The following is a 16,894-nucleotide window of genomic DNA, read 5'->3' on the forward strand; positions in this document are numbered from 1 at the left end:
CACAAATTTTAGATTAAGAGGGATATATTTGTAGAAGTGAGGCCAAAAACCTAGAATGCTAAAGACGCAAGGATGGAACTGAAAATTGATCATTTTCTCTCCCAACTTACCAGATTCTGTTCATTACACACAGTAGATGTTGCCCCTTTACTTTCCTCCAAAATCATCAGATTCCTCCCCTCCCTCTGACAAGAGAGAATATATGCCACATTAATGAACTGTCAAATTCAACATATTATCCCCATCAAATAAGACCAATATGACTTCCCTGCATAACGCTTTTATACAGTTTTCATTAATAGTGAACACATGATTCAGTGGAAACGGTGAGTGAATTTCAAGCTTCCAAGTGTTCATCGATCAAATATAGAAGGGGATGATCGTGGCTGATTTGTTTATCTAAGTCCAGTAGAATGAAAATTCAGATCAGGAAATTTTAAAAAGCATACTGAATAATCATTTCCTTGTGATTTAATTTGTTGAAAATATTTGTGAACATTAAACTAGTATACTGATGACCTATTTTCATTTATGTGGTTCCTGTGATTTTATATTTTTCCTCTTTCTAGATTCAACTTTTTTTTGCATTCTCTATGTCCATTGGTCTGGTGATATTCACAATCATAAGTACACTATTTTTTGGTATAGTCTCCTGGATACTTCAAAACTTTTATGTAAATGACATTATAAGATTTGTTCTGTTTTTCCATTATAAAATTAACAATGTTTATGAACAAATTTTTGCACATGTGGTATGACTCAACCACAATGGTACCAAGAAACCAGGCATCTTTTATTCAAATCAGGTCATCAATCAACTGACTACAAATATCAAAGCTGATTACCCTGATTCTCAATATGTTATTTTCTCTCTCCTGCCCGTTTTCTTTTGAAAATATTTTATTCTTGTACGAAATCAGAAATTTCCCATCCATCATTTTATCCTCAGTCAGCCTCGCAAACTGAGATAACTCCAACTAGTATCAAATCAAAGGAAGGCTTCATAGTCTCTCTGTGTCCCATCTCTGTAAGAATCTCATCATATTTTGGAATACAATTCAACAATAACCAACGAAAACCAATATAATTAAGTTAATCAATGATAGAAGTAATCTTCAATAATATTCTTGTTTTACCCAACGATCCCGCTAACACCACCCTTCACTGCCAAAGTTAGCTTAAACAGTCAATTGTTTTAGCCAATCTCTGTCGCAGATTAAGTCAGAGCAGCGGGGCAGATGACGACATTAGACTTTCCTTAGTAGGAAAGCAAGAGGCAATAAATAATGACAGGCAAGAATTTCTCTCTCTTTGACATCATCCGAAAGCCGACAAAATAAAGAAGCGACAAGACGTATATCCCCAAAAATATCTCTCATAAATATAAAAGCACACGTGAAGATGAGCGTAAAGCCACAAGGACGTTAAAAAAACTCACGGAACCTTAGCGCACGTGACACCCAGAGCCATAGCACGTGTTCTTTTCATGCGCCACTCTTGGGTTTGTCGCCTAACACTTCCGCAAAGCAGACAGGGCAGGCCTAGCCAGAATCATCAAAACAATAATTATCATCATTTAACTATTTAATAAACGGAATCTTAGGCTAAGACAAGAATAAATAAGATTAAGGGAAGCAACGCTTCGGCATAGAAATAAATCATTAATGGAAATAAATTATTAAATTACCTTGTTGATGCCCAGCCATCTGGAGATGCAGGCCGCGTGATAAACGTGATTGCAGGGGAGGGTCATTTGCTTGTCCCCTCTCTTATAGTCCATCTGACAAATAACGCATCTAAAACCAAGAGAAAACTATGGTCAGTCAAGAGTTATGTCGGTTTCCTTAAATGCCAAATTGGGGGTATAGTACTCAACCAATCAAGACCCGCTGCTTGAGTGACGATGTCGATTTAGTCATCATCCTCCTGGTCATGGATGGTGATGATGATGATGATGTTGACCACCATGTATCATCTCTCATCATTTGGGTCAGGTTAACAGAGGGAGAGGCAAGAGATGATGATGATGATGATGATAATGATGATGATAATGATGATGATGACGATGATGATTTCATCATGCTCATCATCATCATGGGAAGGGCAATGACAGGGACAATGGCAACTCCCCATCATCCTCTCGTTGTAGTCATCAGTGACGGCGAGCACTGGTGGGGGGCAAGCAGAACAGTCATGACATCACCTCTCGCACCGGACCTTCTTCCTGGAGAAGAGACGGCACTTGTGCTTTGTAACTGGGAGAGTCATGATCAGCTCCAAAGGAAGACCTCGGCTTTGAGTTCCAACCGCCTCGCCCAAGTCCAGAAGTTCCTGGTTTTGAGAAAAATGCAGGTTGATAAAAATTAGGCTGCTAACGAAAAGTTATGGTTAAACTAAATGGACTCGATGTCCCATCATACGTTTGCTGGTGGAAGAAACAAGTAATAGAAAATATAGTTTGATCATTTTCATGAATGTAGGAATTCCTGGCACCATTCAAAGCCACTGATGATTCTGATAAAGAAGCCCAGTGTTTATCCAATCATATATCCTGTTAACAGCATTTCTAGATATTCATCCACCAATCAGCAGAAATGCCCATTTTGCGTAAAATAATAGAGCAAACCACCTTAACAATCATAATAACCTCATTTCCATGATAATAAGAATTTCTAAGACCATTGGAAACAATTATTTTGCCAAGCATCTATTGATATTAAGTTGATCCGACTACCGCAAATTTAAAGTACTTACAGGATGATCATAGGAAATGACATTGATCACAAACCTCATACGTCATGTTGTCCGGATCGATGTTGTCTTGCCAGATGACCTGTTATCCAAGAGTAAAATGTAATTCGATAAGAGACCCTCATGTTGATAAAAACACGAGATAAGAATAAGCTCTGATATCGATGGCATCAGACTCAAGAATTTCACAAAGTATGATGACCCATAAGCTATTTGTCATAAATGTAGAAGTCTGTGAATAGATGATGGAGGATGTTACTACAATCAAAGATACAACCACAGTTAGTACGTATGGCATTGACGTTGGTTGATGGTTGGCAGATGATATCACCAACGTGAATAAGTGCCAACATCAACGTCTCTCCTGACAGAAAATTTCCCCCAATGTCCTAATAAAAAAATTCAGGTTGACATTGAGGACGAAATTGACATTGGCAAGGTTGACGATTTTGTTACTGGAACTTTTGAAGTAGCAACTTCAAACGCCTGTTTTACCCTATCATCAGTAACACGGTCTAAGTCAATGGTTGATGATGTTGACAATGACGTTGATATTGATGAGTTCCAATCTTAGATACAGCATTAATTTCTACATATCATACTTCGTTATGCTCAATTCATTTATCGTGTAAATGCCCTTATCAGGTTGTCTCGCTTTTCCTCTGACGCTACCATTACAAACGCACCGGGTAGGCATTTGGCCATGTAAACAACATTTGAAAAGTTTAACACTGCATGTCAAATGGAAAGCAAGGCTAGACTAAATGCTAATCTACTTAAAAATAAAATGGCCCGATGGAAGCACATGACAAACGTAATTAAAATATACTTCCCCCATTTGAGTTATTCATCATGCAAACGATCATCTGTACAATTTTTTTCTAATAAGACGAAACATAACAAAAACATCAGTAGTCCTTACGTGGGAACTTGTGCCACCATGATGAGTCCGAATGCCTACAAGATTTTAAACGAAGTATTAAAGCTTGTTTATTGAAGTATATGAATGTATTCACCGGAAACAACCAACAATAGAATACTAGACATCAATGAAAGATGATTATCTACGAGGAAGCAGCACTTAATAAAAATTGCACTTGTTAACAAATTATTTGTCATTAAAAAAAGTCACGCACAGAAGTTCCAACAAGACAAAATTTTGTTTCAAGATAAAGGTGCCCGTGTGACCAAATGAATCATGCGTTCAGTAATAGTCTGACTTGAGTTGACCAGATAGGTTAACAGGAAATTAGGTTCGAGATCAGACACACAAATTAAAGGTCCACGTCACATCATACACAATTAATATTATTTCAACAACAAAAGAAACGGCACATATATTATACTTACAGTCCTCAGATCCAGTCCTAGCAGCCGAATCAGCATCAGTGAAGCCACCGTGCAGAATTAGAGCCATAGATTCTTCGTCATTTGACACTGATGAACTGTCCCAAACTCGTCCACCCCCCTCAAACCTCAGAGCAAGATCATTCGGATCGTATACTTGATTCATGCTATTACTTGAACCACTTGCCGATCCAGGAAATGAATACTTGAAGGAATGCGGGACCATCATTGGCCAATATGGATTTCCCTGTCGTCGCCCATGGAAAAAGGGTGCAAATATAAATTTTTGATAATGACAAGTTAAGACGCTTCTCCTATCTCTCCTACTGCTGGAATGCACATAAAATATTATTAAGAAACTATTTCGTAGACAGCATTAAAACATTACATTTTTTAGAAAAAATTTAGAGACCACCGTCAAATCGTAAATGGTTTAACATGTCAAAGTTACCTGGTCATGCAAACCTCCTGAAAGAGCAGTGTCTGCCTGTGCATAGTTGAGCCCTTCAAATAAATCCATAAAGCTCTCAGTAACAGTGTAAGGAAATCCGGCATTGAAATATTGGATTTCCGTCTGCCGGCTAGCCATTTTTGAGTTTTTTTCTTGATATCAAGAGAGCTGAAAAAAATGAGATCTGTAATTATTCCCGATGACAAAATGTATAATTCATAAAATGTAAAGGCAATATAAAGTCACCTTGTAGTCTCTTGGTAATGGACATCAAAAATGAAAATAAACCTCAACCCACTGTCTCATTCTGAAATTATAAAGAAACAACAGATGAAACATGGGGGATCTAACACTTTTCGGTAGAAAAAAATAATAAAAATTCCTGAAAACGAGCAGATACCTCAAGCGATCAACTAAATCCGACTCAGACTTTTCTGACATCAGCTTAAAACATGAAAGCAAACGGAATGAAATGAGTGTGAATGATTTTCAATTTCTTCTTAGATTTGACAAATTTTCAATCTGGATTAAACGCCTCAATGAACAACAAAAAAACCAGAAAAAAGTGACCCGTCCGAAAAGGAAAAATCCTAAGCAAACCGTAAATTATTTCATACGTTATCTACGTAAACAACAACAAAAAGATAATAATACCGCCCGTTTACAAGATGGGACGAAACAACAGAAAACGACAGGCAACACCTCAAACATATAGAACAAGAAAAACAAAAACATGATCCGGTCGGTACCAACGAGGAAAAAAGAAAAAAAAAACCAGAAAAAAAAAAACAAATGCAACCCCACCACGCACCGGTTGGCACCAAATGCACTCAGATTTACAAATCCGCCACAAATTCAAACACCTGAGCAACGACAACCGACATAAGACCAATTTCCGCAAGAACCACCGCAAAACAACAAAAAAGGTGGCGGTGAAGATGAAGGAATGGGATGCCATACCTTGAACGGCGAACACTGCTGCCCTTCTTACTAGTCCTGGCGGCTTTGGCGTAGCTTTCCTGTGATATCAACAATGGCGAAAGAACGTTCCTCCCCAATCTCTTCTCCTTCAACAGGAAGAAGAAACCATGACAGAAGAAACCAAAATACTTGTTCAGCCATCTTTTCTCTCTTTCGATTGCTTTCTTATAATCCATAACGTCACGCCACCAAATCGCAGACCCATCTCCTGCCCCGCGTCAGATCTCCGCCGTCCCGATCAAAACGGACGGCTGGGATGCTCCCACGTGGCTCTTTCCGCGGTAGGGATCGTCTGTTGCTTGCCTCGTGTACAGGCTTCGCGATGGGCTTTCCTAGTGGAGCCGATCTTGATGACGTGTTGCATTGAAAGACTGCCACGTGACTTGGAGGTATTAAATATAGAGATGACGTGATTAATGGGCCGAATCGGGCCCAAAATGGGACTGGGCCAATGTGGATGAGACTCATCATGTCATCACATTAGGAGATGGACGGCTGGGATAGGCCCACGTGACACTTTCCATGACAAGGATCCGCTCTTGCTAGCCTCATGGTTAGGCTTCTCAATAGGAGATAAAATCCGGGTACAGATCTATGATCTATGCTGGGAGATAGTGTTCATTGCGGTATGTGTATCCTGATATCTGATATCCAATATCCAGCAAAAGGGAGATGGTATGAGATGAGAGTATCATATGTCGAACAAATATTGGTAATATGGTCGATATCCAGACGGGCACCAAAGGGGTGTGGATGGTGGCAGATAAACATACCAGATATTGCCATTCAACATATGGAGATAAATCTGATATCTGTAGGGGGGGTCCAGCATCCAGATCCCATGAGGGTGGATGGATCAAGAATGCTAAAGTGAGTGTGATGGGTGAAAAAGGGGTTACGGTGATGAAATATGCAATTAAGTAGTTGTTCAAATCATGATAAAATTCAAGCATAGCCATGAGTCGAGGTTGAATCAACAAGGAATCTGGGACTATCACAGTGAGTTGATGCATTAAATGGTAATTTGAAAAAAATGTAGTATAAAATGAGGTCAGATAGACATAAATATAGATCTGTAAAGAAGACAAACAAGCTTTCTAGTGAGCCCAAGATCACACGCATCCCACTAGAATATAGTTTGATATAAAGTTGCCAATATTATATCACCTACATTAGTCCCTTAACAAAATCTTCACACCGACATCTCTGGACTTGGCCATTGGGTACACTATGCACGCGGCCATGTAGGCCACCCTAGGGTGCGCCATGTATGCACACCACATGGGCATCCACTCAGGGCACCCTTCTCCTTGGCAACAATGACATGTCATTCGGTAACCAAATTTTCACATTTTAACCCTTACTGAGTACAAAATAAATTAAAATTCATAAAAATATCATAAAATCCCTAAAAATTAAAATTTTGTTTCTCCAAATTTATAAATCATTTTGAAATTAAATTTTTTTTATTCGATTTCCAATATAATTCCTCTTTCTTTTCGTGTACCTCTAATTCAATAAATGAAAATACAAATTATAATGACCATTCAATCACACCAGGTTCAACTTTATAAAGTCAAACCATTCTTCATTTTCTTCTCATCTTTTGTTAATTTCTTCTTTATTCAAAAGTCTGCAAACATGAAGAATCCATAAAGTATGGTTAATTTTCAGTATTTTCACTTTAGAAAATGGTAAATTAGATGCAAAAATAGGGGATGAGTGAAATATCATAAAAACATAATGACATGGATCATATTATCTGGAGGTATCCAATAAAACATATTATTGATGATTAAATGAATGTATCTAGGGTAGTTTAAAAGGTGGGAGGGAGAGTAGGCAGGGATACAAGTGGGCACTCTAGGTGGACCTAGAAGTCAAGGCCAACAAGGGTCGAATGAGGTTGTTAGTTTAAGTGGATGAGGATTTTAGGATTTTCCTTTCCATTCCAGGATCATGGTTTCTGGTCAGTTTCATTCTATCATTTTATTGATGGAGGACCATCTTGGAGACGGCACGACAGGACGACATCGGCCACGCCGAGCAGCTCGCGTCGACGCTCGCCACCTGGGGTTCAAGTACCCCGCGTAAGCATCTCTATCTTCCCTTGTGTTTGTTTATGTTTTCCTTGTGTCTTTGGATTTCATGGACTAGGCCAATGTTGGGCCTCGCTTTCGTCTTTACTTTTGAAATTTCGGTTTTATTTTCAAATTGAAAGGAGAGGCCAAACCACGTCTCACGACGGTTTATCCTCTCCCCACGTTCACTTGGCACCTATCCTCCCTATATAAGGGGATAGCATGCCCAAGGAACATTTGAGTCATTTGTTGAAAGAATTTTTACATATCTTGTCTCCACCTATCGTAGTGAGTAGAGTAGAGGGAATTGGCTATTCCCGCCCACGTCGAGACCACTCCGTGAAGTAGAGCCTGCATCCCCCACGTCGAGACCACTCAGTGGAGTAGAGCCCGCGTCCCCCACGTCGAGACCACTCCGTGGGAACGCGTTCAATGTCTTCCTCAAGATCACTCTGAAGAAGCTAAAAGATTCAAGAATTCCTCCCTTCTTGAAGCCAATAAGCCCTATGTCGAGATCACTCCGAAGGGTCTCAAGGATTCAAGAAAGCGTCACCAAAGAAGAAGCATCGTCAACCGTCACCGTCGAGATCACTCCGGGTACGCGTCGCCCTTGTTCCTCCCCAAGATTTCACCAACCTCCTCCAAGAACGCCCTCTCCTTGGGAATCTTGGGTTGTTAGTCCCCAAGAAATGTCCAAGAAACCTCTTCTTGGAGGTTATCATCCCCGCCGCCGCCGTCGTCCGCCACCATCGACCTCCTCCAAGATCCATCCAAGACGATCAAGAAACGCCCCTCTATCATAGACTTCTTGGGTGGTTATTTTCAAGAACCCTCTTCTTGGAGGCTATCGTCCCCGCCGTCGCCATCGTCCACCGCCGCCATCGCCATCCACCAAGAGCCACCAAGATTTCAAGAAAACCGCCACCCTCTTGGCATTCTTGATCAACTACCGCTCAAGAACCCCAAGGTTTCAAGAAACCACCATGATGGCGAGGACACCAACACTTCAGCATCGAACACGTCACCACGGTCAACCGAAGTCAACACGCCTGCTATGGACCACGGTCAACCAGAGTCAACCGAGGTCAACATGCCACAACTGTCGACAAGCACGTCTCCACCCACGCACGTCCCTACGCGCGTCATGACACGACGCCAGAGGCAGATCCACAACTGCCCTTTGGCGTGACACGGCGCACATCTTTATTTTCTCGTCATTTTCTCTTTCCTCCAAGGCTTATATATAGGCCATTGTTTTCAAGAAACATCGGGCAGTCATTAATTCAAGAATTGAGTTTTATTAACTCTTCTTGGAGGACTTCCCAGACTCCCCTGTCCCTCTTAACCCTAGCCTTCGTCGTCGCCGCCGCCGCCGCTGCCGCTGCCGCCGCCACCGTCGCCTCGCGACGTCGGCCTCTTGTCTCCTCTCCATTCTCTCTCTTTCTCTCTCTCTCTCTCTCTCTCTCTCTCTCTCTCTCTCTCTCTCTTTTTCTCCCTCTCACCCTCTCTCTCTCGCCCAAGGCTGCCTAGGTAGCCCGCCAAGGGGCCACCCAGGCTGCCCGTGCGCCGCCAAGACCGCCCACGCCGCCGCACGCCGCCCGCGCCGCCCGCGCCGCCCAGGCAGCCTTTGCCAGGGCCGCCCGAGGCCGCATTCCGGCTGCCCCTGTCCGGACGCCGTCGGCGCTTCAAGCGGCGCGCACTGCGCGCGCTCGAGTGTGCTTCGCGCGCGCGGGTGTTCGCCCACGCTTGACATTGCGCCCACGACAACCGCACTCAACCAGGGCCGTTCAACGCCCGGAACGTCCAGCCTCGTCCTCGTCTAGTGGGCCGCTCAACGCCCGTATTCGCCCAGCTTCGTCACAATCAGAATTGCCCGCAACCTCTTCACGCACTACGGTGCCGAGGTACGCCTGAACTCTTTGGTGTCGAAGTGTTCCTCGTTCAGTGTTTTCCCGAGAAGTTTCCACCGCCGTCAGATTTAGATTTGGTTTGAGATTCTATCTCTTCTCTCCTCTTCTCGAGTATTCCCTTGCGACGTGAATTCGGGTATTGATTTCGGAGCTTAGGCATCGTCGCGGTGGGTGAAGACAGTACTCCCGCCCTCGAAAATGGTCGGAGCTGCACCACCAGATTTTCATCGGTTTTTAAATCTGAATTCGATCGTGAATTTCTGTGGGCTGTTTTATCCCTACCTATAATCCACCTATTACCCATACCTGTCGTCAACCAATCCATCCCCTCAGTCACCTTTTCCTTAGTTGTCCTACGTCAGCCTACCTTTAGGATTTTACCTTTGTCATACGACACAAGAAGGGAAAGGATAATGTCATCGCCGACGCCTTGAGCCGGCGACCACTTATCCTAAATATTATGAAAAACCAAATCCTCGGATTTGAAAGGATCCGAGACGACTACGTCGAGTTCCCAGACTTCTCGACAGTCTACTCCTCCCTCACGGACGCGACCACCTCTAGATCAAGGGACTACTACCTCGACGACGGCTACCTATTCCGTGGCAGAAGACTTTGCATACCTCGAACCTCGATTCGAGATTTCCTTATCCACGAGACCCATGCCGGTGGTCTAAGTGGCCACTTTGGGATTAACGAGACGATCCTCGCACTCGAGGATAAATTTTATTGGCCTTCACTGAAGAGGAACATCGGAAAATTCATTTCACGATGCCTTACCTTCTCCCGCGCGAAGCTCACAAAGCAAAACACCGGGCTATACACACCCCTACCGATCCCGGAGAGACCATGGGAAGACGTTAGCCTTGATTTTATTTTGGGGCTACCCAAAACCGCGCGGCACCACGACTCGATTATGGTCGTGGTAGACAGGTTTTCGAAGATGGCACATTTCATCTCGTGCTCGAAGACCTCGGACGCCTCTCGCATTGCACGCCTCTTCTTCGATCATGTCGTCAAGCTTCATGGAGTGCCCAAGACAATCGTCTCAGATCGAGACGTAAAGTTCACCAGTTATTTCTGGAAAACGTTGTGGGTCCTCATGGGCACACAACTTAAATTTTATTCGGCATGCCATCCTCAGACGGATGACCAGAACGAGGTTGTTAATCGGAGCCTCGGCAATCTTCTGAGATCTATTGTCGGCGATAATGTAGCCGCATGGGATCAAGTCCTTCCTCGAGCGGAATTCGCCTTTAATTACTCGATTAATCGTACCACGGGCAAGGCACCATTCGAGATTATCTATGGTCAACTACCACGTCGGCCCCTTGACCTCATGCCATTAGATGAAAAACATAGAATCTCAGATAATGCATCAGAATTTGCTGAACACATTAAGGACATGCATGATAGCATACATTCACGCATTGCATCCATGAATGAGCAATACAAGGCGTCCGCAGATAAGGGTCGTAGGCCTATGTCGTTCTCTGAGGGAGAATTAGTCCTAGTCAGATTAAGGCCTGAGAGATTCTCTCTTGGGGTCGCTACGAAGCTCCATTCCAGGATCATGGTTTCTGGTCTGTTTCATTCTACCATTTTATACTCTTTCTGATAGATATTATGTGGTCATCAAGCCCAATCACACCACTATGTTTTATTTAATTTTATTGAATAAAATATTATGTTCATTATTATTCTAGTGTAATGTTTATAATGACATCCATGAATATGTGCAATGATATCGTGAATTACAATGAGATCATAACACAATGATCACTAGTCTTTAAATGTGTATTATAAACATTCCTATTCAATGGATTATCGAGATAGACATCAAATTATCCAAATAGAATAACACTATTTGTACCTACTTATACGATCAGTATAGCTGATCTTATGGCTATTAGTGCGGCAACACTAAGGACAAATAGTAGGTGCTCTCTAGATAAAGAGTTCACTGAAATGATCCGTATGAATCCCTAAATGGTATTATATCTAAACATTAATTAGGTTGATTTATGCCATGGTTGTATAAGTGATCCAATGACCTGAGCCACCAAGGACATCTCGTGAATGGATGAATACACTTTGACTTTGACTTATGGGTCCCTCACGATGGGATTTAAAAAATTCATAGCTCGGATGAGTAAGAAGCTCACATAGATGATTGAGTGGTCAAGACGGGATCATCCGCCCTCAGTATAACATGATATTGACTTAAGGCAGACAGTGAAGCAAATCACGGGGCAGGGTAGTGAGGATATTTGTGAAGTCATTCTCCAACGATTCCCGTTACATATTAGTACTAATCTAATGACAAATTAGGGTTTGACGATCAACTATATGCTAAGGTTGTTCGAGCATCTCGCACGGATAAAGGATTACATATATGGTAATCGATGTTGGTAAAGGTTCCATAAGAGAGTTAAAAGACTGCTCAATATCTTCTATAATATGAGGTGTAGCTTTGCACCCTAGGGGCAAGAACCTTAACCTATCGATTTGGTTAAGTCGATCCTCAGTTAATTGATATATATGATGATATAGTTAATTAATAAGGTTGGTCAATTAATGTTATTGGGCCACTAAAGTTATTAACTATATTGATATATGGGCCTAGAGGGTCACACACATAAGACTAAAATGATGTTGGAATATATACTTCATTTTAAGGGTTTTCAGGAAAGATCTTAAATAAGTATAAAAAGGGGGGTACCCATTTTAGGCGCTCATGTAAAGCTAAATCTGGGCACCCCCGCTTACTCCCTTTCTTCTTTCTCTAGAGTCTCCGATTATTCCACAAGTCTCTTTGATGGTGAGAAGAATCACAAGACCTTCAAGGAGTGGTGAACAAGGAGAGAAGATCAAGCAACCTTCCAGCGTCTAGTACATGGATTCTACTAGAGGTTGAGCAATTGATCAACTCTCCTAGGAAGTAAGTCAAGGGTAGAAAAAGTTCCTCAAAAGGAACTCATTGTCTGCATGTTTAATAGATCATTTATAAAATGATCTAATGCAACTGTTAATGAAAATAAATTTCATGCATCAAAATTGTAGTCCCATAACCCAACAAACTTGTCGTCACATGCCCAATGGGGCTGAGCGGTGCATTTTATTCTTTAGTCTTGCTCTTATTGTCACTCTCTCAATCATTTGCTATTTGATAACACCCTGAACTCGGTCATTATTTCATGTTATTAGCACAATTTTATGCATTTAAAGAGTTTAAAATGGGGTTGTTATCATATATATACATGCAATAAATGTTTCCAAGTGATTTCTGATTTTTTCCTGATTTTTTGTTCATTTTATGAATTTTCTGGGATTTATTTAAGCTTGAAATAATTATTTTTAAATGAAAATGGCAGGTTTAAAATTTAATTTTGAGGTTAATTAGTGTGGGGACTAATTACTGAATTTTTTAGAATTTTCTGGAATTTTCTAGGATTTTTTAGGATTTTCTTGGATTTTTATGGGTTTTATTTGAGGAAGAAATGAATTTTTAAAGAGAAAAGGATATATTTCTAAGGAGAAAATGAGTGTTAAAGTAATTTTCCAACTTTGAGGGGCTTTTTGTCAATACGTGTTACAATTATATCCCTAAAAACAGCTCTCAGTAGTGGCATAGACACAGTTATGTAAAAGTGGCAGGGATTTAATTGAAAATTGGCTTGGTATTTTTTGATTTCTTGAAAAATCAGAGGAGAGAGAATGCGGAAGGGGCATATACACAATTATTTTTGGGCATCAGGCGAAAATTTCTCATTTTTAAGAAGGACTTTAATGCAAAACCACCAGAGAGATTTTTCGGGCGATCGATGTGGCCTCATCTCGTCCATCGGATGACAATCCGATGACGCTTGATGAGGGGGGACCATTGGGTGGTAAGTTCACCACCCATGCGGTGCATACGACACGCACGCACGGGTGGTGACATGGCATCTTTTTACTCGCCCCTGTTATGAAGAGCGCACGCTGAGATGCGTGTCATATATACCACTGTTATTTTTTAATCTTTTCGTTTGGATTTTATTTTCGCGCGGGGGGGGGGGGGGGTCGGGGTGTTACGTGGCGCCTGAAAATTCAACCCAAAAGAAGATATTGAAACTGCATCATCCAATGATGAGTCGACACATTATTGTGTGTTTCAAAATAAAATAATTAAATAAATGGATTTAAATCCAATGGTTAAAATTGGTTAAAATTTATTTATTTATAACTTTTGATCCTGAAGTTCGATTGAGATGATTTTTTATGGATTTGCTCACCTTGACCCCCTCTTTCTATCTATGGTTGGATCATTCAGATCAAGCCCACATTGATACATAAAAATTAATTACTAAATGGGGGTAAAATGATGACTTTCACCATGTAACCTAGTATAAAAGCTGAATTTTAAGAGGGGAGCTCATTCTAGATAGTGCTCTATCACAGCTGCAAGACATAAAGGAGCTCCAGCTTGGATAAACTGTTTGGTACTTTTTCCTTCTTTGCATTTGAGTTTTTGGTGTATTTTGGATGATGTTAGTTGAATTTGTTAATTGTTCTTCTTGATTTTGGTCTGAACTTCTAAATCGCTTGGCTTGAGCAGCATGTACATGCCCTTACTAGGATTTAGAGGAGAAATTGAGAGAGTTAACTAGCTATTTCAAGTGCATACTAAGAAAAAGAACTTATAAAAAGGTTAAATTTATAGGAGATTAAACTTCCCATTTTATTATCCAATAGAGTAGTTATTTCTGAATTATCGAGCCTACATAACCAACCAAAACAAATCAAAATTTGCTCCTTCATCTCTCTAATTAAATTCTTTGATCCTTTTAGTTGGATCAAATAATTCAATTTAGAGCCCATATTTCTTCTATTCCTCTCATCACTTCTACCCCCTTTTCTAACTTCCTTGTCTAATTAAGTTGATTTGATCTTCGTTGAAGATAAAATTAATTCTAATTAGGGTTGAATTATCAAGAAAATCATCAAATTGAATTCCTTACTAGCTTCCCTTGGACAACACCTTTACTTATCTCTTAAGTTAAGGTTTTATTAAATTTAAGTTAAGGTTTTATTAAATTTATTGTATAAGCCAAAATTGACAACGACAAGGGATTATTATCGTGTAAAATTTATCCCTATTTTTGGCTTATCACTATTGAACTGCAAGAACGAACTTAGAAGACATTTTGAATGCACAAATAAGAACACTAATCTAAAATAGGAGCAAAATCCAAGGGTGCAATTTTTTACGAGGAAAAGGGGCTCAATATATAGATCCAATATTGTAGATGGATAGAGGAAGTAAAAATGAAACTCCCCCAAAACTTTAGCCCAAAACTCAATTTGAATCAACATCTATCATTGTTTGAATTTGGAGCAATATGAACCATCAGATTTTCTCTCTGTTCAATTTATTGTGACACATTTCTGTCTGGCAGTAGTTCTAGCATAGGAAAAAGTCAACACAATTCATTTAAAATATTTAAATAAATTCAAATAACATTTTTGATTTATAATTTTTTTTCTTTACGAATTTGACATTTGAAAATTTTCATTAAGTACTTGAAAATTAATAAAAGCAGAATATCATTCCAAAAAAATACTAATACTTTTTTTCAAAAATCTATAAGTATAAATATTTTTATGCATTATAAAAATATTTTCACTATGAAATATATGTTATAAAATTGTGTTAAAACCATAAACCCTAAAAAATTAAATTCATTCTAAAAAGGAGAAAAATCATTTTAGGCCTTAATAACATGGATATGTTATTTCAATGAGAATATACACATAAAATAAATTAACTTACTATGAAAATTAGAAGGGTATTTTGATTATCCTCAATCTGCAACATGTACTTGGTGTATCGGGTCAGCGGATCACTTAAACAACTATGACATAAATCAAGTTGACTCGTTTTTAGTTGTAGAAATATTCAGGGATTCATATGGATCAATTCAGTGAAGTCTTTGGTGTCTGCACAATAATGGCCACAAGATCAATCATACTCATTGTATGAGTAGGATTTGGTAGTGTCATTCTATTTAGATAATTTGATGTTAGTCTTTACCATTCATTGAACAGGAATATTGAGAAACATGTTTAAGGACTAGTGATCGATGTATCATGATTTCATCATAATTCACTTGGTAATGGATGCACTCATGAACTTTATTTTAAAAATTCAGAGAAATAATAATATATAAACATTTGTTTCAATGAATTCAAATAAAATATGGTGGTGTGATTGGCTTGATGACCACATGATATTCATAATAGGTCATGTGAGGAGTGGTGGGGTTGTCATGTGAGTCATCATTGGCGTTGATCGCGAGGGTCACTAGTTAGGGCTAGAGTTTGGAGGAAGTCGGATGCTATATTTATTGCCTCTATAATGTACTCATTGTAGTGAAGGGAGGTAGGAATATGTGTGTAGTCTCTTATAGAGGCTAGGTCAAGGTTGCTATCAGGAAACATGAACAAAGAGTACATCTTAGGAGGGTAAAACGAGCACATAACTATGATAAGCTCTCATACATTATGGGCCGATGGATCATCTCATCAAAATTCCTCACCAATATCGTATAGTGTATAGGTGCTAATAGTTTCATCTCTACGCATACACGTGTGTACTCTGGGTGGTTGAACAGTTTTAAGTCTTTGTCAGATCATTCAAAATGTTCCCATAAAGTTTGACAATGGCTCGAGGGTATTGAGTGTGGAAATTATGTTGACATGTCCAAGGAAGTCAATCCATATATGGATGCATTAAGGCTGATGATTACGTTAGTCGAAGTCTAGGAATTCCCCCTCCAGGGGGTTTAGGGTGGTAACATACCTTCTATTGATAAACCATTATCCTTTGATTTAAAGTTGAAATTTCTATCTCATTGTTCATTATTTTTTATTTTTTTAGAAGGTTTTTTGCCCATTTGTGGGTTAGACTATACCTTTTTGATTGATGAGTTAGGCCAATTTTTACCTGATGTCTTTGCTTTTCTACAGATAAATGTGTGGCTCCATTATTTTTTGAAAATATTCTCAAGTTGAAATTTTATTAAGATGCTATGATGGTTGTGTTTTCCATTGAAAACACAGCCCATAAAATTCATTGGGGCCATTACATCTTTGTAATACCATTGATGATAAAACAATTGGAGGAAAAGTATTCAATCAAGGTAAACCAAAAGGTGCTACCATATGAGGAGTCTCCTCTTTGAGAATGAGATGACCCTCGTCCTGTCAGATTTGATACCTTCGCACATTGGTAATATGCCAAATACAGTAGTTTGCCTATAGTGGTCTTTAGAATTTTGTTCGGGTAGAGTGGTGTTGTAAGGTTGTGCGGATAGGGAGGCCCCTGTAATAGT

At 39.9% G+C, this 16,894-nt stretch overlaps 1 protein-coding gene across 4 annotated transcripts; it reads right to left on the bottom strand.

The window, feature by feature from the left end:
- Nucleotides 1–1,287: 1,287 nt before the first annotated feature.
- On the bottom strand, nt 1,288–5,677 carry BB (RING/U-box superfamily protein). 4 transcript variants are annotated; one of them, XM_078573910.1, is made up of 10 exons: nt 5,510–5,677; nt 4,950–4,993; nt 4,796–4,856; nt 4,550–4,717; nt 4,102–4,345; nt 3,674–3,708; nt 2,789–2,833; nt 2,204–2,331; nt 1,688–1,796; nt 1,288–1,541 (listed from the first exon to the last, which is right to left on the bottom strand). In XM_078573910.1, the coding sequence occupies exons 4-10, from the start codon at nt 4,685–4,687 to the stop codon at nt 1,485–1,487; spliced, it is 756 nt and encodes a 251-aa protein (XP_078430036.1). In that variant the 5' UTR covers nt 4,688–4,717; nt 4,796–4,856; nt 4,950–4,993; nt 5,510–5,677; the 3' UTR covers nt 1,288–1,484. The 4 variants fall into 4 exon arrangements, with proteins under 4 accessions (XP_078430036.1, XP_078430035.1, XP_078430034.1 ...); XM_078573909.1 differs by lacking the exon at nt 4,950–4,993 and adding an exon at nt 5,361–5,412; XM_078573908.1 differs by lacking the exon at nt 4,950–4,993.
- Between the last annotated feature and the right edge of the window lie 11,217 nt (nt 5,678–16,894).

The sequence above is a fragment of the Wolffia australiana genome, chromosome 4 (genome assembly GCF_029677425.1).
Source record: "Wolffia australiana isolate 7733 chromosome 4, ASM2967742v1".
Lineage (NCBI taxonomy): Eukaryota > Viridiplantae > Streptophyta > Magnoliopsida > Alismatales > Araceae > Wolffia > Wolffia australiana.